The sequence below is a fragment of the Chiloscyllium punctatum genome, chromosome 26 (assembly GCF_047496795.1).
Source record: "Chiloscyllium punctatum isolate Juve2018m chromosome 26, sChiPun1.3, whole genome shotgun sequence".
In the NCBI taxonomy this organism is placed as follows: Eukaryota; Metazoa; Chordata; class Chondrichthyes; order Orectolobiformes; family Hemiscylliidae; genus Chiloscyllium; species Chiloscyllium punctatum.
Window position 1 is genome coordinate 21,173,317 of NC_092764.1, and position 22,631 is coordinate 21,195,947.

The 22,631-nt window shown below is 41.0% G+C and overlaps 1 protein-coding gene across 1 annotated transcript in view; it reads right to left on the minus strand.

The window, feature by feature from the left end:
• The window catches only part of LOC140496317 (rifampicin phosphotransferase-like), a 184,754-nt gene that overhangs the window by 39,827 nt on the left and 122,296 nt on the right, over window positions 1-22,631 (minus strand). The window contains exons 17-24 of the mRNA XM_072595918.1: window positions 18,985-19,102; window positions 18,156-18,256; window positions 17,584-17,655; window positions 14,179-14,285; window positions 13,594-13,666; window positions 10,946-11,041; window positions 5,117-5,191; window positions 2,090-2,182 (exon numbers count right to left, since the gene is read on the minus strand). Coding sequence (XP_072452019.1) covers window positions 2,090-2,182; window positions 5,117-5,191; window positions 10,946-11,041; window positions 13,594-13,666; window positions 14,179-14,285; window positions 17,584-17,655; window positions 18,156-18,256; window positions 18,985-19,102 — 735 coding nt within the window. The remainder of the gene's footprint in view (window positions 1-2,089; window positions 2,183-5,116; window positions 5,192-10,945; window positions 11,042-13,593; window positions 13,667-14,178; window positions 14,286-17,583; window positions 17,656-18,155; window positions 18,257-18,984; window positions 19,103-22,631) is intronic.

A 22,631-nucleotide genomic window follows, 5' to 3' on the forward strand; every position in this document is an offset into this window, starting at 1 on the left:
GATGAGAGCACAATGAAGTTGAAGACGAAAGAAGGAACAGGACGAACTAAGGAAAATAAGTCCAAAAGAGAAAGTGAAAAGTGGAAAAGAAAGGGACAGCAAACTGAAAAAAAAACCGATGAAGAGTGGTTAATGAGAAAATCTATAATACAGAGACAAGGAGGTATTCCCTCAAAGTTATCATAAACCAAGGTGCAAGAGATTCAGTGGAGGGATATTGGAATTGCTTGATGAATTAATTGAACTGCTTTGCTCCATCTCATGACATAATGGCATACAACTAATCATAAGGTTGGACATGTTAAAGAGTTGATGGTTAACCATTAATGGCACAGTGGTTAGCACAGCTGTCTCACAGTGCCAGAGACTCGGGTTCAATTCCCGCCTCGGGCAACTGTCTGTGTGGAGTTTGCACATTTTCTCTGTGTCTGTGTGGGTTTCCTCCCACAGTCCAAAAATGTGCAGGTTAGGTGAACTGGCCATGCTAAATTACTCGCAGTGTTAGGTGAAGGGGTAAATGTAGGGGAATTGGTCTGGGTGGGTTGCTCGGAGGGTCGGTGTGGACTTGTTGGGCTGAAGGGCCTGTTTCCACACTGTAAGTAAATAATCTAATCATAACATGCATAATGAACTTCAGTAAATGAGATAGCTGCTGAGTCAAAGAACCACCTGGGAAAGATAATGAAAAGTAAAACATGGAATATAAACAAATGAGTTATCTCCTCTCTGTCTATTATATCTCTATATATTTGGTTAATGACTGGAACCCAAGGAAGGTTGGCTAGACCTCGGGTGATTAATGAGTGACTATAGTTCATTCTATAGAAGCTTGGAAATGATCAATGAGTGATATCATAATCTGCAATTATCTCATATCACAGAAGGATTTGGCAAACCAAAGGTCTGTCTGTACTTGAAATAGTAATTTGTCATAAAGAAAACTTTATAGAATGAGATAAGACATTGCAGGGCTAATTCAGGAACCAGGATCATGAAATACACAAATCATTGAATTGTTGGTTAACAGTGCTGAATGAATAGAGTCTGTATTCAAGAGGCAGCTAGAAATGAATGGGGTCCAAGTTTATGGGGTGAAAGCAGGATTAGGCTTTTGAGTTGGACAATCAGCTATAGACAATAGACAATAGGTGCAGGAGTAGGCCATTCTGCCCTTCGAGCCTGCACCACCATTCATTATGATCATGGCTGATCATCCTCAATCAGTATCCTGTTCCTGCCTTATGACGGGGGAATGACAGCCAACCATCTGTATAAATTGACTTAAACATGGATTGAGTGGCCTCAAGACATCAAGACGCCATTCCTGATGCTGTAAACTTTGATTCTCTTGCTCCTCAGATGCTGCCTGACCTGCTGTGCTTTTCCAGCACCACCCTCTCGTTTCTTCTTTCAGATAGAAGCAAGGAAGGGCACATCTTTTCTCTGTCAAAGATAAGAGAGCAGTTGCATCATTGAGCAGAGTGGAAAGTAATAATCCAAGGGGCAGCACTGAGGGACGTAACATAACATCAGCATGTGCCATGATTGAAAGTTTGAGCTTCGGTGTCGATAAGATTATGTGGCATAGCTGAGAAACTTTGTACCATTCAGGCATGAATCTTTCCAGGTATTCTTGATCATAAACAAAACGGAATAATGCGTTGTAAGAATTTAACCTACTATCTAAGGATTGCAGAGTGGAGAAAATGAGCCAGACTTTACACCCACCAGCTGGTGAGCTTGAAGAAGGTTGAATATAAGAATCAGCAAAAGACTTTCCCTCTGCCTATCTGCCCATGAATTATTTTTCAACCAACATTGATGCTACACAAACACTGAACATGTACTTTGCTTAAATAAAGGCCATTAATCCAATTAAACTAAAATAAATCAGTTTACGCCTTTAATTATTGGATTCTACTCGAAGCACGTAATGTTTTTGACAGGAACAGCATAACTTAGAAGACCTGTTACTGAGTTTAATTGCAAAATAGGTGCAGCAGCAATCTGAAAATTCAAATACCAGTAATTAAAAAATGGCATTAAACAAAAACAAACAGTTAATACAATAACATTCAAAATACTCTACCTGTAGGTATCGAAACATATTGAAAATTCGCTTCCACAAAGGTGATTTGCCATGAATCAAAATAACATCATGTAATGATAGCTCATTCAATACCTGGGCAATAAAAGAAATCATTACATTCAACATTAATTCATTATTGCATGCATAAACTATTTCAGAAGTTTTCTTTGTTGAAGTGTTTTTTTTAAACAAGGCAAATACAAATGACATGCAGAGACTGCAGCTGAGGTTTGCTGATTTTACATTTGCCAGCGCATTCGATGCATTTGTATCGATATGCTGTAATCCAGAGCTGCATGTTCAGCCAGCAGTGCAAGGTAGATGGTGTCCTCCAAGAAAAACCTAAAGAGTTCTAATGTTCTCTCAGGCATTTGTTCCAAAAACTGGAGTGCACTGCTTCAGATAAGAATCACATTAATGAGTCACTTCCTTGTTCAGAGGGATTACAGTGCACAAAGGTCCACATGTGTGTCCTCAGTTCAATGGAAAGCATGTTTGGTAAACTTTCAGTATGAGTAAGGAACTATCTGGCGGTTAGCATGAAAGGGCTATCAGTGACAGAAATCCTTCCTGGAATGAGGTAGAAGGAAATGCGTAATTCATTGGGTTTCTCAAGTATTAAGTGTTGGGACCAGCACTGTTTAAGTTACAGCTAAATTAGGAGAGTATGAGTCAGACAAAGTTATAGACAAATTGTATGATACTATGGTAAACTGCACCAACAATAACACTTAATTTTAGAAGTAAAGCCTTCCCAAGATATTTTGCAGTAATATAAGCAATCAATGCTTTACGTGACCAAGCTTTTGGTCACCTTCACTAATAGTTATGGACAAACATTACTCAAGTAGGAAGGTTTTAAGGAGTGTCTTAAAGAAAGGCAAAAGTTCGATAGACAGAGTCCTATGAAGAGGGAACTCCAGAACTTAGGGCCTTGGTAGCTGAAGGTCCTTTCACAATGTGGCAGCAATTAAAATTAGGGATAATCAAAGGGGCAAAATCAGAGGAGTGCAGATTTTCTCAATGGAAGGAGATTGCAAAATTACAGAGGCACAACACCATGGAAGACTTTTAAAACTGAGCCATTATTTAACTCAAAGTTAATGCGGATCAGTAAGAATTGGGGTGATGGGGGATGGCTTTGTGTGACTAAGAAATAGGCACTAGAGATTCTGGAATGACTTCAAGTTTACTGCAGTTAGAATTTAGGAAGCCAGTCAGACATGCAAAGGCACAGTCATGTCGAAAGGTAGCAAAGACATGAATGACAGTTTCGACTGCAGACAAGCTGAGGTAAAAACAAAGTAAGGCAATGCTAGTTTAGGGCAGCACAGTGGCTCAGTGGTTAGTACTGCTGCCTCACAGCACTAGGGACCTGGGTTTGGTTCCAGCCTTGGGCAACTGTCTATGTGGTGTTTGAACATTCTCGCAGTGTCTGCATGGGTTTCCTCCAGACGGTCAGGTTTCCTCCCACATTCCAAAAGATGTGCAGGCCAAGTGAATTGGCCTTGCTAATTTTCCCATAGTGTTAGGTGCATTAGTCAGGGGTAAATGTAAGGAAATGAGTCTGGGTCGGTTACTTTTCAGAGGGTCAGTGTGGACTTGTTGGGCTGAAGGGCCTGTTTCCACACTGTTGGGAATCTAATCTAATCTGATCGGGCATGTATTGAACATAACAAATTCCACGTGACAAGACTCACACAGAATAGTTAAGCTCTAGAGACATTCTAAAGCCACACCACAAAGATGATCTCATATAGATTCATACAGTACGGAAACAGACCCTTCAGTCCAACTAGTCTAAGCCAACCATATTTCAAAAGTAAACTACTCCCACTGCCTTCCTTGACCAATATCCTTCCAAACATTTCTTTTACATTAACTTATCCAAATATCTTTTAAATGCTGTAATTGAACCTACACCCACCGCTTTCTTCGGCAGTTCATTCGACACGCTAACCACTCTCTGTGTAAAACAAGTCACCCCTCATGTCCTTTGTAAATCTTTCTCCCCTCACTTTAAAAATATGCCCCCTAGTTTTGAACTCACCCACCTGAGGAAAAAGACCTTTGCTATTCATCTTATCTACAAACCTCATGATTTTATAAACATCTGTAAGATTTCCCCAAAACCTCCTACACTGGGAAAAAGGTCCCAGCCTTTCCAGTCTATTTTTATATCCCAAACCCTCCAATCCCAGCAACATTCTGGTAAATCTGTTCTGAACCTTCTCCAACTTAACAATATCCTTCCTATAAGGAGGCAACTAGGACTGCAGACAGTACTCCAGAAGAGGCCTTACCAATGTCCTTTACAACCTCAACATGACATCCCAACTCCTATATTCAAAGATCTGAACACTGAAGGCAAGCATACTAAATGCCTTCTTAACGACCCTATCCACCTATGTTGCAAATTTCAAATAATTATGTGCCTGAACCCTTAGGTTTCTCAGTTCTATAAAACTATCCAGGGCCCTACCATTAATTGTACATTATTTGCATTACCAAAATGCAGCACCTCACAATTATCCAAATTAAACTCCATCTGCCACTCCTCAGCCCACTGACCCTATTGATCAAGATCGCTTTACATTCTTAGATAGCCTTCTTCGGTGTCCACTATACCACCAATTTTGGTGTATCTTTACAAATCTGATACTCTTTGTTTTTTTTCAATCCGTCAAGGCAAAAGTTGTGTGCAAAATTAACAAAGCATTATCCCATAAAGTATTTATTGACTATTCAATTGATTCTGTTATGATTGTTGTATGAAGAGAGTTGAAATCCGTTTTTCAAATAGTGACATGGCTCTGAGTTCATTTAAATAGGCCAGTATCGTATTTCTTTAACATAGCATCTGAAAGGAACTAATATGACAATGTAATACTCCCTCAAGCATCCACTGAAGTAGATTTGTACATGAGTTCTGCAAAGAAACCTGAATCCAAGCTCATCACAATCATGGACATAATGTAATTCATTGAGTATGCTTTTTGCAATGTACAAGATATTGTTAAAAAGTACCCGTCCAAGTAGTTCAAAGTCATTCATCTTCTTCTGGGTAATGATGTTACTCTGTTCCATGTTGGCATTCAAGCTCTGGAAAACAAATTAAACTTATTAAACGTAAGATTTTGAAAAACAAATTATGTCCACGCTCTTTTCAAGTGAAAAGTTAAGAATCCATAATACTAAAACTACCACATCAGATGAGAATGTTTGAAATAACCTCATCCTGCAAACAGATGTTTCAGCCATTATCTACTCCTGGCAAGATAAGCACCACTAAATTATTCCAATAGTCAACTAACAAGATAAATACCTTTTTAGGTTCTCTAGATTTAGCCCTGATACAGATGGATTGTGTAATGAGCAAAGGTTAAACAGGTTGGGACTCTATTCATTGGAGTTTAGAAGAATGAGAGGTGATCTCATTCAAACAAATAGGATTCTTGACAGGGTAAATGCTCGGAGGATGGGAGAGTGGAGGGTATTGTCTCAGAATAAAGGGGTACCAATTTAAGACTAGAGTGAGGAGGAATTTCTTCTCTCTGGAATTCCTTGCCACAGGCAGCTGTCAGGGCAGAGTCCTTCTGCATGTGAAAAGCTGAGATAGATAGATTCTTTATCAGTAGGAGAAAGGGCAGGAAAGTTGACATGAGGAATATCAGATCCTATTGAATGGTGGACCATGCTTGAGGGGCCAAATGACCTACCCCTGTTCTTATTTCTTCTCACCTTATATGATACAGATATTAACACTCTTTGAAATAAATGATATCTTTAAGACATGGCCAGAACTTTACCAAATTTAATATAACATAATAGCAACCTTGGTCTAACCATCTTCAGCTGCTTCATCAAGAATCTCCCTCTGTCAAAGGGTCAGAATTAGGGATGTTTGCTGATGATTGCACAATGTTCAGCACCATTTGTGACTCCTTACACATTGAAATAGTCCATGCCCAAATGCAGCAAGTTTGTGCTGGCAAGTGGAAAATAACATCCATGTCACACAAGTGCCAAGAAAAGACCATCTCCAATAAGGAAGAATTTAACCATCACCGCTTGAAATTCAATGGCATTACCATCATAGAATCCCACATTATCACCATGCTGGGGGTTACTATTGGCCTGAAACTGAACTGACCTAGCCGTATAAATGCTGCTTGTTGAGAAGTGGAGCAGAATTTTGCAGACTTCTGATATTTTATATCAGATATCAAACAGAAAAACTGTTTGTTGATATATCAGATATAAATACTGTGGCTACGAGAGCCAGTCAGAGACTCAGAATCCTGCAGGGAGTAACTCACCTCCTGACTCTCCAAAGATTATGGACCATCTACAAGAATACTCCTCACTTGCCTGGACAAGTGCAACTCTAACAACATTTCGTTTTGTGACCTCAACCCTTGACAACTTACATATGTCATTTGGATGAAGGGACTGAAGGTATGTAGATAGATTTGCTGATGACACAAAGACAGGTAGGAAAGTGACATAGGAAGCCTACAAAGGGATTTGGAAAGGTTAAGTGAGTGAGCAAAGATCTGATAAGTAAAGTGTAATGTATTAAATTGTCTGTTTGACATAAAATATTTAAAAAGTTAGGGAAATGGGGAAAGGTTGCAGAGCTCTGAGATGCAGAGAGATCTGGGTGTCCGAGTGCATGCAGGTACAGCTAGTAAACAGGAAACGCAGGAAGAAGGGCTAGGTCTGTTTCCTTTGGAGTTTAGAAGAGTCAGAGATGACTTAATAGAAATATATAAGATCCTGAGGGGACTTAACCAGGTGGATATTGAAAGGATGCATCCTTTTGTAGGAGATTCTAGAACTTGGGTCACAGTTTGAAACCCTGCACCACCCGGTTCTAACTCTATCCAAGATCTACAAGCCTGACACCCAACTGACCAATCATCTCAGCCTGCTGCTGCCCCATTGAATTCACCTTCACATCTTTCGATACTGTCCTATTTCCCCACCCTTTCCAGGAACTCCTCATATGCATTCGGGACACACCCAGCCCCCCACCTTCTCAGATACTTCTGTTTCCCTGGCCCCCAACACCTCATCTTCACCATGGATATCTAGGTCCTCTACACCTCCATCCGCCATCACCCGGGCCTCCAAGCTCTCCATTTCTTCCTCTCCCAATGTCTCCACCAGTACCCTTCCACTGACACTCTTATTCGTTTGGCTGAACTGGTCCTCACCCTCAACAATTTCTCCTCCGAATCCTCCCACTTCCTCCAGATGAAAAGGGTAGCCATGGGCACTCACATGGGCCCCAGCTATGCCTGTCTGTTTGTCGGCTATGTGGGACAGTCTATCTTCTGCAGCTACACTGGCATCACTCCCCACCTTTTCCTCCGTGACATTGATGAATACATCAGCACCACCTCATGCTCCCACAGGGAGGTTGAACAGTTCATCAACTTCACCAATACATACCACCCTGACCTTAAATTCACCTGGACCATTTCTGACACCTCTCTCCCCTTCCTGGACCTCTCCATCTCCAGCAATGGTGACCAACTCAACATTGACATTTTCTACAAACCCACCAACTCCCATAGCTACCTGGATTACACCTGCTCCCACCCTGCCTCCTGCAAAAATGCTATCCCTTAGTCCCAATTCCTCCGCCTCCACTGCATCTGCTCCCAGGAGGACCAGTTCCACCACAGAACACACGAGATGGCCTCCTTCTTTAAAGACCACAATTTCCCCTCCCACATGGTTGATGATGCCCTTCACCGCATCTCATCCACTTCCCGCATATCTACCCTTGAACCCCACCCCTTCAACCACAAGAACCCCCCCTCATCCCAGTCCTTACCTTCCACCCCACCAACCTCCATATACATCGCATCATCCTCCGCCATTTCTGTCACCTAAAAACGGACCCCACAACCAGAGGTATATTTACCCCCCACCCCATCCGCTTTCCGTAAAGACCATTTCCTCCACGACTACCTCATCAGGTCCATGCCCCTACCAGCCCACCCTCCTCTCCCGGCCATCGCAGGAATTGCAAAACCTGCGCCCATACCTTCCCCCTCACCTTCCCCCAAGGTCCCAAAGAAGCCTTCCACATCCATCAAAATGTCACCTGCACTTCCACACATGTCATTTATTGTATCTGTTGCTCCCGATACGGTCTCCTCTACACTGGGGAGACAGGATGCCTATTTGCTGAGTGCTTCAGAGAACATCACTGGGGCATCCACACCAACCAGCCCCACCACCCCATGGCTGAACACTTCAACTCCCTCTTCCACTCTGCTGAGGACATGCAGGTCCTGGGCCTCCTCCATTGCCACTCCCTCACCGCCCGCCACCTGGAGGAAGAACACCTCCTTCCGCCTTGGGATCCTCCAATCCCAGTGCATCAATGTGGACTTCACCAGTTTCATCACTTCCCTTCCCCCAATCTTACCACAACTGCAACCTTCCAGCTCAGCACTGCCCTCATGACCTGTCCCACCTGTCCATCTTCTTTCCCACCTATCAGCTCCACCCTCCATTCTGACCTCTCACCTTTACCCCACCTCCATCCACCTATTGCACTCTCAGCTATCTTCTCCCTAGCCTCACCCCTCCCACCCCCCACCATTTATCTCTCCAGCCCAGAGCTCCCAGCCTCATTCTTGATGAAGAGCTTTTACCCGAAACATCGATTTTCCTGCTCCTCGAATGCTGCTTGACCTGCTGTGTTTTTCCAGCACTACACCTTTGACTCACAATTTAAAAATAAGGAGTCACTTATTTAGGAGAGAGATGAGGAAAGAAATTTATTTTGCAGAAAGTTTCAGTATTTCCTTCCTCAAAAGGCAATGGGAGACGGATCTGCATGTCAGTCTTGTATTTGAAGATCAATTTCATGATCGTTTATTTTAAGTTAGGATGGTCAGTGGCTTGGAGGGGGGCTTACAGTTGCTGATATTTTTGCTGCACCAGTTATCCTGTAAAATCGTTCCATATTTTTAATGCAGAGGCATATGGATTCTTGATTACCAAGAGGATGAAAGATTCTTGGGGGTATAGAAAGATAAAGCTGAGGTTAAAATCAGATCAACTGTGATCTTACTGAATTTCAGAGTAAATGGCTATTCTTGCTCCTCGTTCGTATCTACGAATATTCGGATGCACCATCAGGAAAAAGTAACCTGTTTTATTGGCACCACATCACACACATTCATTTGCTCTATCACTGGCTCATAACAGCAGCAGTATGTACCATCTACAAGATTGTACTACAGAAATGCACCAACGCTTTCAGATAACACCCCCTCAAACACACAGTTGAAAGGACAAGGACAGCAGATACATGAGGAAACTGTTAGCCTCATCATTATGACTTGATAGTTTCTTCACCGTTTCAGGGTCAAAATCCTGGAACTCCCACCACCACCCAATACCATTGTTGGTGTACCTACAGTACATGGGTAGCAATGATTGTCTGGCACGAGTCTGATATATGGAGATGTGGGTTTCATATTAAGGGAAGAGATCATGGAATTGATCTTCATCTTTCTGCTAAAATATAAGACTGACATTGCAGACCTGTAATAAAACAAAGAATTGCAGATGCTGGAGATGTAAAATAAAAAGCGAAATTGCTGATGAAACTCAGCAGATCTGGCAGCATCTGTGGGGAGAAAGCAAAATTTACATTTTGAGTTCTGTGACATGTCTTCAGATCTATTTTCTCTCCACAGATGCTACCAGACCTCCTGAGCTTTGCCAGCAGATCTGGCCCTCAATATAATAACTGCCAGATTTTCATTGCCATAAATTTCAATTAATATGAAAACAAAGTGGTTTCTATAATGGATTACCAAATCAGGAACGCCAGTTAACTGCCGAAGGGGTAATTTAAAGGGGTAATTTAAGAATGTACCCCCGAAAATCATGGACATGATCACAAAAACATTTAATAAATGGTCATCCCATTCAAAACTTTTAAGGTCATATGCAAACTTGAGCAATGAAAACTTTGATATCAATTAGTGGTATGGTATGTCTTACTGATTTATTACTGCATCAATTTTGTACACTTCACAGATAAATGGACTTTGTACACTTCACAGATAAAAGAAATAATTACAAGAAACTCTACTGTGTAGCATTTGGATTTTCCTAAGTGCCTTGATAAAAGTTGTTACTTTGAATACTCTTCTCTGACTTTTCCAGTTTTAGGGTGATCGTCCTTCATTCATCTTTCTGCAGTAAAAGAACTTGGACTGCAGATTGAACAGTCATATCATGTCACATGTTCTGAATCACTTTTATTCATTCAATGAAGTTTAGGACAACTGATTCCAGGTTTTATTTACAATTGTGTTTCCACAATCCGCTAATTTAAGAAAGAATCCCTCTCATCAGACCTATGGTATCTAGCTAATGCTCTGTCTCAGTCTGAATAATAATAATTGATAATAATAATGCACATTATCAGGTAAGATAAGCAGAAATCATAATTCATACTCATTCAGTGTGATAGAATTGTTATAAATGATTTTTTAAAAATGTTAATCATTTGGGCTTGGAATTCTCAAAGGGACTCAGGCAAAGAAGGGAGTGGATCTGACTTGGAACAGAACTTTTCCTTTCCCGTATCCCGTCCCCTACTACCATCAGTTGTCATATTATATTAATACATATTAGTACAGATTGTTCACTGTCAGTGCATGGCAAATCTATATCATGCAATTTCAGGGCATTCAAGTCTAAAACGTATGCATCAATGCTCTATTAGATTTAATTTCTGTCACAGTAAATTTAATTGCAATAAAGATATGCAACAAATGTTTGTACCTTAAAGATATTTTTTAAAAAAGAACTCACCATCAGATTCAGAAACAAATGCGAACAGCAGATGCCTATGTATTTGTGGGTATAGGGTGAAAAGCAAGGGTTTCCTCCAGCTTTCATTGACAATTCCTAATAAAATGACATTGATGAAATATGTAACATTATTCAAGAACAAACAAAAGAACTGCCTCCAAATACCTGTATGAATCTCTCTCATGGCTACCATATGCTTTTGGGACAGACTCGTCACATCGGTTGCCCTGGATATCTGCTCAAACTCCCTTCAAAAAGTGGTCTTTGAGAGTCCACTTTCATCATGGAAACAGGACCATTCTCCATCTATGAGTGTAGGTGCACTCTCTTTTTCTAGGTGCTCCTTCCTAAAGCCTGTGCCAGTAAAAGGGGCCAGTAATAGCTGAAGGCAACTCTCCTTTCAGAGGAGCAGGCTACCTTTACATTTACAAGGCCATATCCACAATGTGCTATCAACAAACACTCTATAACCCTCTGCTGACTTCTCCAACAGCTAGTTCTCCTGACTTGGCTTGGACCAAGCCAATAGTCAGGTTATCTTCTGTGCTTTCTGTCTCAATAACAATTGCTGTGGGTAGGTTCTGAACCACAGAACTGGGTTATAATGAATCTTTAGCCCAAGTTGAATAAATTCCACACTGCAGTCTTGAATCAAAGACATTGCCACGAGAACATTTTTTAATGTAACATTGTTATTCCAAAAACCTTATACACCCTCATCACTTTCTAGCCCATTCTAGAATGCACAGCCTGGTTAATCATAGAATCCCTACAGGAAAGAGTCCATTCAGCCCATCACTTCCACACAGACTCTCTGAAGAGCATCTCACCCAGACCCAGCTCCCTACCCCATCACGCTGCATTTACCATGGCTGGCCAACCTAGCTTGCACATCGCTGGGCACAGACAATTTAGCGTGGCCAATCCACCTAACTTGCACATCTCTGGACTGAGAGAGGAAACTGGAGCACCTGGAGGAAGCCCACACAGACACTGGGAGAATATGCAAACTCCACAGTGACAGTGGACCGAGACTGGAGTCAAACCTGGGTGTCTGGCACTGTGAGGCAGTAGGGCTAACCATTTAGTCACCGTGCAACCCTTGTTGAGACAGGAAACATCACAACTTTTAAAAGGTACTTGGATGAGCACTTTTGAAATGTCATAATTTGAGGCTCTGGGCAAAGCACTAGAAATTGGGGCTAGTGTAGACTTAGGTCATTTTTTTATTCAGTGCTGAGATGATGGGCAGATGGGCCTCTTCTGTACTACATAATTCTATGATGCAACAGTGGCCAATAATGAATCCTGTCAATTTCAGTAAAATGAAATTGCAAGCGTGCTCAAAAAGCTCAAGTTCCTTTTGGAAACCCTGGTTATCCATTTGCAGAATGACCAACCCCATCAGTTGCCAATACCTTCAGGATTTGCTGTGAATCAAACAATATCTGCAGCAACATTCTCCTTCAAGCCACTCATTCACCATTATTTCGAAAGAAGAATGCAGAAGTAAGAACCCATTAGGAGCCTCAAGGGTTTGAATTTGCGCTTTATCAGGAGTTTATTTTGGCTAGCTGTGCTTGAACAGCTGTGCAATATCATCACTCATGGTGCTAGGCATAAGAGAAGATAATATAGTTAATCTTTTCGGACAGGAGCCATGAGGGATGTGAAGGAGGATACTCTGGGCTAGGGCATCTGGCAGCATTCAATGCAAGATGAAGTATAGAGAAATATAAATTGACAGTTCTGACCTGCAGACTACTCTCAGACAGAAGGTCTTCCAGAACAATATTCCTGCCTATATCTAAGAAATTCAAAAATTCTAATTTGGGATACAGTCAAAATGAACCACAAGCTTTGTGATTTCAGAAAATTCTGGCAGGGATGCTTGATTTGCTGTATTTCAGGGCTGATTTCAGGACAAGAGCTGAAAATGTGTTGCTGGAAAAGCGCAGGTCAGGCAGCATCCAAGGAGCAGGAGAATCGACGTTTCGGGCATGAGCCCTTCTTCAGGAATGAGGAAAGTGTGTCCAGCAAGCTAAGATAAAAGGTAGGGAGGAGGGACTTGGGGGAGGGGCGTTGGGAATGTGATAGGTGGAAGGAGGTCAAGGTGAGGGTGTTCGGCCAGAGTGGGGGTGGGGGGCGGAGAGGTCAGGAAGAAGATTGCAGGTTAGGAGGGTGGTGCTGAGTTCGAGGGTTGGGACTGAGACAAGGTGGGGGGAGGGGAAATGAGGAAGCTGGAGAAATCTGAGTTTATCCCTTGTGGTTGGAGGGTTCCTAGGTGGAAGATGAGGCGCTCTTCCTCCAGCCGTCGTGTTGCTATGGTCTGGCGATGGAGGAGTCCAAGAACCTGCATGTCCTTGATGGAGTGGGAGGGGCAGTTGAAGTGTTGAGCCACGGGGTGATTGGGTTGGTTGGTCCGGGTGTCCCAGAGGTGTTCTCTGAAACGTTCCGCAAGTAGGCAATGCTTCCTGCATATTATTTACAGCCTGCTCACACTCACGCTGTTGCTCTCCTTATGAAGGTGATGGACATGGTTCCAGAGTCAGTACAAATATCTTCCAGAACACAGGGAATAGAGAGTGTAATATTATAACAATGCAATTAAAGTCTTCACTAAATGTATTTATCTTACTGTAACTCACCTGTAAAGCATATTCAATGGCTCTCACAAAGATGCTTGATGTTAGAGGTGTCACAGCTCCAGGCATCATTTCACTGCAACATCCAATATAGAACTTTATATGTTGCTTTGAAAGCAACAGCCTATAATGGCTTCTCTAGAGTTATTGAGTTTGACAATGGAGGAAATGTTTTCCTGTGTAAGACAGCATAATAACAGGAAACAACTGGAGACAGCATAAACATAGGGAAAAGAGCTCACAGGTATGAGCACAGTGACTTACAGCTGTGTATGAGGTAGCAAATACAAAACACCAAAGGCTGGAAATTCTCAGCACATCAAAGTTGTGAGCAAGGCAGTGTTAACTTTTTATGCTGACGATGTTAAGTCACTTCTGCATTTTTTTCAAGCTTCTTGTCATCTTTGGACTTGTTATGAGGCAGTACATTGTTACTGAGGGAACTCCCTCCTGAAACAGAGGAAGATACATCTGCAACTGCAGGAATGAATATCTTTCTGCACAAACTTGTTACATCATTCACAGCTGGATTTATGTGAACATATTGACAGCTTTACGAGGAAGAGAACAGGAAAAAAGTGTGCATACCCAACATTTGAGGTTGTCATCCATTCGTAGTCTGTGGACAAGGCAGAATCAAACTCATGCATCAGCTCAAACTCAGATTCAGTGTTGAATGTAGTTATTGGTCTGGCCTGAAAGATGAAAGATGATAACTGCAAATGCACTGCTTAAAGAATTGGTTATTTGAATTGTCCTGGTGTTTTTATTTCCCTGTTACAACAGCCAGTATTGAACATAAGTCTCCTCTGAAACTTTAATGCATGATAGCACCAGACATTTTAGACTACATTGTATTTCAAAACCCAATATCCTTGCAAGTCAACTTGTTGTTTTGGCAAGTTTTTCGTTGTACAGTTACAAATGCATTTCAATTTAATGGATAAGTAATAAAGGATAAACTGAATCATAGAATCCCTACGTGTGGAAACAGGCCATCTGGCCCAACAAGTCCACACCGACCCTCCGAAGAGTATCCCACCCAGACTCATTCACCTACTCTATTACTTTACATTTCCCCTGACTGATGCACCTAGCCTACAGATTCCTGAACACTATGGGCAATTTAGCATGGCCAATTCACCTAACCTGCACATCTTTGGACTGTGGGAGGAAACTGGAGCACTCAGAGGAACCCACACAGACACGGGCAGAGTGTGCAAACTCAACACAAACAGTTGCCAGGTCCCTGGTGCTGTGAGGCAGCAGTGTTAACCACTGAGCTGCCATGCTGCCACAAAAACTGTACTTTTTCTTTGGATGCATTATCTTGTACATTAAAGATGTTAATACATTCCTCAAGACTCACTTTTGCAGTATGTGCAGTACAATATTACAGCAATTCTGATAATGGGTTAGTCACTCAAAGAGTATGAACTGAAAATTTTCACATCGGTTAGGAAGCTAACTTCAGGACCATTTGCAAATTCTGAGTCTTTGTTTCTTGGTTATGTGCAAGTTTAAGGGAATTCAGTTACCTATTTAACACCTTCTTGTTTCCCACCCATTTCAAGCCGACAGGCGGAACAGGTAGTCAATGGGAGGGCCTGAAGAATTTACTTCCGGGCAACCTCATTGAGAAAGGTGAATGCTGCTTAGGCAGAGGAAGACCCCACGGTGGTGGCTCAACATGAAGGTACTCACAGAATGAACCAGAGGGAAGAATATTTTTAAAAAATACAAGATCCTGGATATCTGTGGTCTGTCAGGGTGAAGCATGAGATCAGGGTGAGGGGAGGATGAATTGATGGATGCAATCCCAGAAAAGTTCCATCGTTCAGAAAATAGAGCTTTACTGAGGCCAGAACTACTTTGATTGGCTGCCCTTCTCCATCAAGCAGGTTGCTGGTGTTAGTCAATCAAATGTGGAGCTGGAAAAGCATAGCAGGTCAGACAGCATCAGAGAAACAGAAAAGTCGACATTTCTGATCAGGAGACATCATCACGATTACTCTTCGTCCACTGGGATCATATTCACAATATCCAGATTTCAAAAATGCATGAAGAGTAATGTGAGCTCTCTTATCCTCTAATATAATACCGTTCTTCAAGATGTTGCAATCTTTCCATCATCAGGTCTCTGTTTAGTCAAACAAGTAAACACAGAATGGTTGCAAAATCAATCTGAATCCCACGGAACTAATATTTGGAAATCAGAATGGAAACCTCATGCTGAGGCTCCCCACAGAAAGACATTTTTTTTAAATTATCTGTTGCGGTTCTTAAAAGGATGAGTTTCCATTCAATCTTAATGACTAACTTTTCCATTTTCCCATTTCTTAATACTTGCCCATTTGTTACAACACATTTGGAAATTTTAACACAAGGTATCCCAAACTGCATATCAATGGTGCATGCTGAATGATATAGCAAAACTTCTTAAGCAAATAACACAGGATATGTCAGAACCACATTGTGACAATTGTTTGCAGGCAATATGTAGTCAGGAATTCTAAATGAATTACAATCCACACCAACTATTCTGCCTTGCACTTTGCTGAATTGGTTGCTTTAAAATACAGACGTTTTCTTATCATCGATATTCTGGTAATTTAATCTTCGAGAGAAAGTGAGGACTGCAGATGCTGGAGATCAGAGCTGAAAATGTGTTGCTGGAAAAGCGCAGCAGGTCAGGCAGCATCCAAGGAGCAGGGGAATCGACGTTTCGGGCATGAGCCCTTCTTCAGGTAGTGGTCTAATCTGTAAAGCTGTCGGGTTTGATCAGTATGTAAATTAGAAAATAGCATCTCATCTAGCAAGGTAGTGGAAAGGAACATGTCCCAGATTGCTGTGCAAGTACACCTTGCTAGCATGCACCATTTTCTGAATAAGCTGCTGTGGCTATGTCAAAAATAACTTTGCTTTCCCCAAAATCCTGTGGAGTAGTACAACAATGCAAGTTGCAAGAGAGAAGGGCTGAGGTAACTGAAGACACAGCTAACTACGGTGGAATAGTTAAAATCAGGGGTGTGCAACAGGGTCAATATCAAATAAGCACAGATATCTCAGAAGATTGTGTGATTGGAGGAGATAATAGAGATTCAGGTGGTATCTTCAAGTCCTTAAAGAGTTGTGGTAAAAAAGCAAGAAGGCCAGTTAGTTAGGTGGGGAGGAAGGAATACCTGACTCCTGATGCTTTCTCACTGCTATCAAGACTAAATTCTGTGCAGCAAGGTCCAGGGCCCTAATGCTAATTGGGACCTCAAAGTAACCAATTGTTGACCACTCAACGACTTCAGCCTACCACTGCTGCAAATAATCCAGCTGTAAACAGGCATGTCAATGAGCAATCTTCCTGCAAGGAGAAGCAGTGTAAACTGCTAGACAGCTGATGGTGTAGGAGTCATGCAACAAATTTCTAACAAGTTGAACTTCCTCACATCTCGACCAAACCAAGACTTAAATCCGCTTGTCTTGTTCATGAGAATTAAGTCCATTTGTTTTGTGACATCCACACATTAGCACTTGTAGAGAAAGTCACCAAATAGTGACCAGGCTGATCATATATCCTGTAACCCATTGGCACTATAGCAAACTGAACTACGATTCCAGAGTTTGTAGCCATGATCTATTGTATCAGTCTCGACCAGGAATGAAACTGATGTATCATTTCCATTTGTACGCCACACGCTGTGGAAATTCTATGGAACCACTGGAACCAAATGATAAATGGAGACAATTGGGAGTGGCGAAATTTCTGAATAATCTGAATAATCAATTTTGGGGTAACAGAAAAGTAAATTGCTCAGTGTCAGGGTGGTGAGGATTGATGGGTAATCGTGGGCCAATACATTAGGTTACAGCCAGATTTTAGCTCTGTACATGTGATGTATGAGGCTCTGCATAGGCAGCACTAAAGATTGAACCTTGCCTTACTAAATAAGAAATGGAGTACTTCCTTCAGTTGGTTTATTTTACAATAAATGGCCTCACCTGCAGCAAATAAATCTTTGTTCCTTTGATTGCCCACTCAATGTCTCTTGGATCTCCATAAGTTTTTCCGACCTGGTGGACAAACACATTAAAAAAATTAATGAATTTATGATTACCCCCGACAACAAGAACTTTGCTATCTCTCCAAATGACTGACATGACTATTACAACATGTATCTGGCTAGCCAATCACATTTCACCCCCCCCCCCCATGAAACCTTCAGCTGCTAGATTGTAAGCCCCAGAAATTTCTTCCCTCAATTTGCCTCCTCATCTTTTTTCTTTTTGTTTTCTCTTTCAGAAGAGGTACTTTAAACCTATTTCATTTACAAAACTTTTCGCGCAGTGGAAAATATTTCTCGATTCCCATGAAAAGCCTTGGGGTAAAATTAAGCCCAAGACCTGACAATTAAATCTCAACATCTGCTGACTCTCATGCCCATTATTGCTAAAACCCTTCCCAAACACAAATAATTTTAAAATATTCTGAGGGTTCTTTTCACTATTACTTTTTCTGGATAAATCAGATTCAAATCTACAGTTTTAAATATGCTGAATAAGACAATCGAGACCTGAAAAGCAACTTGTCCTAATCTCAGAATGACATCGTCAGAGATACAGCACTTTGCAGCGTCAGAAATTGAAGTATCTTCATATTTAATTCCACCTTCATCTGCAATTTAAAAAGTAAAATTCTGTTAACTTTTCTAAACAAAATGAAATTGCTGCTAACTTTAGAATCAACAGATAAAGTGAAATGGAGCATCTGTCACGACAGACCTCTCTCTTCAAACTCAGTTCAGACTCATGACCCCACATTTTATGTGTCAGTGACGACCTGAGTGAAAGATAGTATGGCAGCCTGGGGCCATTTGCCACAGATGATAGGGGGGCAAACATATGGTAATTGTGGCAGGACCGGTGTCAGGATTAGTGTGGAAGTATAGCCATTGGCGAAAGTGCAAGTGAAGAGGGGTACATTTACAAAGCAACTTTGTTGGGCCTGGAAGAAATATTGCTGCACTTCCTGGACCCACATGTAGGATCGTAAATACACTTTATGGATCAAATCTTTCTCACTTGCTTCTACCTGTCGAATTTCCAAAGATCTGGAAAACCTAAGAGGACAGCAGGATAATGAAAGAAACCTTGATAAAAGGAAAGTTTCATAGCCCCACTAGATGCAATGACGGACCACCTCCTACCACTCCAAGGAAGCAGATTGGCCACACAGTTCCCACCCTGTCTCCATTAAGACAGAAATGGCCAGTTTTGAGGTCCATTGAGTTCAGGTTTGAAAAGTTAATATAGTAATATTTCACCAGACACTGTTTTAGAAGGCTGATATTACCACCCCAATTCGTGAATTTCAATATGCTCTAACCTGTCCTTACCACTTACCATTTTCGAGACACTGTTGCTTCTTTACTCCAATTTCCTTCTTAATAATCTGACATTTCCCTTTCAGATTGTGCGAGAGGGTGATGGTGTCGGGCTCTGAATGACCACTCACCACAGACTGAAATAAAATATGAAAAATACATAAATTATGGAAAATGTCTCTGTCAACGTTTCTTCAGCAAGCTACTTCAGCTGTAGATGAATAGATGTGACAAAGTCTGGCAATTTAGCAGAAGCAACTGCTTTAACTAGTAAGTATTCATAATCTTGACCTCCACAATGTTGTTTCTCGGATTCCAGCTTCAAAATCCTCAGATAAATGAGTCTCTATTGGAATCAGTTGCCTCAGTTATTTTCCATTAAATAAATGCCATCAATTTAGTTTAACCATTGAACTGAATTAATAGTCAATAAATCAACAATGCTTTAAAAAAAACCTTAGGAACTTCTGTTCTTATCTCAAATGGAGATTCAATAAAGAAAGGTAATTCCTGTCATAGATTCTTGTAAAGCGGGATGAGAACATTCGCCACAGTAGATTCGCTGCCTATGATTAGCCACTGCCCTTTGACCACTGAGGATGCTTAGCCACCGCCCATTGGCCACTGAAGACGATTCGCCACAGCAAGTACGTCGTATATTTTGAATATTGGTGGTATAAATAATTGTCGTTATATTGGTTAAGGTAGTGTTTGCATTGTTTCAGTAACAACTTCTTTTCATTACAGGAGAGTTTTTTTAAGCTTGTGTTTTTGGAACGGGAATTTTTAGTATGGAAACAGAAATTATTAGTAGACGTGGAAATAAGAAGTTTTACCACGATGGTTTTATTTTTTTTTTGATAAACTATCCAAGAATGATTCAAGTATTAAGTTTTGGTGATGTGAACAAAGGGGCCACCACAAATAAAGCTAAAAAAGTATCGAGGCGCAGATGATAAAATAAAAAAAATTGTTCTTGAATACGGCGAAAGAGAGTGTTACGAATATCTTAGAGGAAAAGCACATAACCATCAAATGAACTGAAATTTCATTGTTTCATATTAATGTGAGATTTTACTGCCATTATAAAGATTTTTAAAATATATTTCCTTTTTCTGGTTAAAGTTTTTAACTCATTTTTATGTATAAACCAATAAAATGATATTTATTTTACCTTTTTTTAAATCAATATGTAGTATGTAGTTGTATAAATAAAAGGGACTGGGAAGTATGAAAGAACAGGCAGGAGGGAAAACAATCACTACACCTATATATTTCCGGTGGTGAATAGTCTTCAGAGGTCAAACGGCCCCAGTGGAGAAAAGCTGGTGACGAACCAGCAGTGGCTAATCAACGGCAGCAAATCTGCCGTGGAGAATCGTCACCAACCCCTTGTAAAGGCAGCATCTAACATTCCACAAACAAGCAGAGAGCAAACTATTATATTAATGCATGAGTAATTTTGTTTCTTAACTGTACTTTCTAGTCACTTTACCAAAACAGCTGTTTCCAACATATAACCTCTTTCCCTTTTTGCCCATCTCATATACATTTCTTCATTCAATTACACCATTTGCTCTTGTTATCTATTGTAATAGCCTTGACTAAAAATAATCAGTCTTCAAAATTTCCACCCATCAGTTTGAGATTTCCAAAAGAACTGTGGGTGGTGAAAGCCAAAAACAAAAAACAGAAATGCTGGAAAATTCAACTGATCTGGCATCAGCTGTGGAAAGAAATCAAAGTTAACTTTTCAGGTCCAGTGACCCTTCTTCAGAAGTAATAGCAATTAAGAAAAAGATTTTTTTCATAGTGATAGGATCAGGGGAGGGGTTAAGGGGTAAATGATAGATGGAGATAGAGCCCAAAGAGAGAGAGAGAGAGAAACAATTGGACAGACAAAGGAGTGTTTTTGTTTTTTGAGTTTGCGATTTCTATTGCTCTTTATGGGAATAAATGCTTCTTATTCTGTCTTCTCTGTGTTCTGGTTTACTTTAATAATTGACTCCAAATGACTGCGACCCACTTCCAAGAAATGTGCGTTCTTTACTTTGTGCTCTTCTTTTTAACAATAATCTATCTCATTGCGTTCCTTAGCAAAACACCAGTGTTGTTTGTTAGTCTCATTGTTTTACTTTATTTTGATGAAACGATTTCCTCCTCTGCTCCAAGTGACTTCGAGTTATTTACTGGTTCATTTCACCTTGACATGGATTCAGCAACATCTGACAAAACATTTTTATGTTGTCCTATCAATCTTTGGTCTACTGTGCTCCCAACCTCAGAAAACTAGTTCAAATTTGCTTCTTGCCAGATGGTCATAAATTTATTCTATCTTGCTTTTATTTTCATGGTTCGACTTCTGAGTTAGTAGTTCTCTCCTGACTATGTTTTTCAGCTGTACCCTCCTAGTGTGTACAAGCTGTGTTTTATTGCCTTTGCCCTTCAGGTCTGACTCCACTCGATAGTAACTCCTTCCCAATTGTTCCTGTCCAGTATAACTATCAGGATGCCGAATGATACCAGTGTAAGGTTTGAACAACCCCTTCTTTATTATAGAGTACTTTCATAAGTCTTACAATTTCCACAGTTGTAAAACATGAGATGGCCTTAAGGGCAGTGAGTTTCACCCTAAAGTATTTAAGAACACACATGAAAAAATCTCACATGACTTTGAGGTCATGAATCAGAAGCAAGCAGCATTAAGAAGTTACAAATCAATTGGTACCTGTTGTTGGAGGATATTGAATTCAGACAAGTGGCAACTCCACTGTTATTCCATTATTTGGGGATTCACCCTCCGTGGATGCTGCCTGACCTGCACATACTGGCTTTCTTTTTTGCATTTATCTCAGATTTCCAGCAAATAATTAGTTTGATTTTGTATTTGGGAGTTTATGCTTGAAAAAGTACCTGAGTGCCATTGAGTGAGCACTTACATTTGATTAGTTTAGATTTTATTGTCACATGCAAGGGTACAGTGGAAAGTGTAGAGCCACTGTCTTAGAACCCCACAGTTAGAATTGAAAACAAGGAGCAGAAATTAAAGAAACAGAAACTGAAGGAAAAGAAAATGTCCAGATCATCCACGATGCCTCCATGAGTCTTGATTGGGCTCACCAATGCCACCTTGTATTGGACACACCAATGCTGCAACCTCCATCGTCAATGCCACTGCCTCCAGTCCTGCCACCCACACCAGACCCACCATCGAAGTTGCCATGCTGCAACACCATCACTTGCCATTGCATCCACTTCACTGATGCAACCGCCATCTTGGAATCAACTAAATATCAGAGTCCACAACCCTCCTGAACAAATGTGAGAGTGAAACCCTTTGGACCAGCAGTGACATCAGAGCTGCTACCATCACCTTGAGTCCACCAACATGGTCCGGCGCCACCTCTTCCTGCTAAGCCTGCATTTGCTACTGCTGCCAATGCTGTCAGTTCCACTGCAGCTGAGCTCCCACAGGGCAAAAAACAAGGGAAAACTGCACAGAAAAGAAAAGCAGAAAGAAAAAGAAGAAAAGAAAGGAATTGACAGTTGTGTGGAAGAAAGTAGCAGACACCAGGAGTCAAATGCTGCTATCCCATTGCCACCATCTTACAAGATGTGTCTGTATCTGACAGAGAGACCAACCACATCATCCTCTTCTACTTTGTC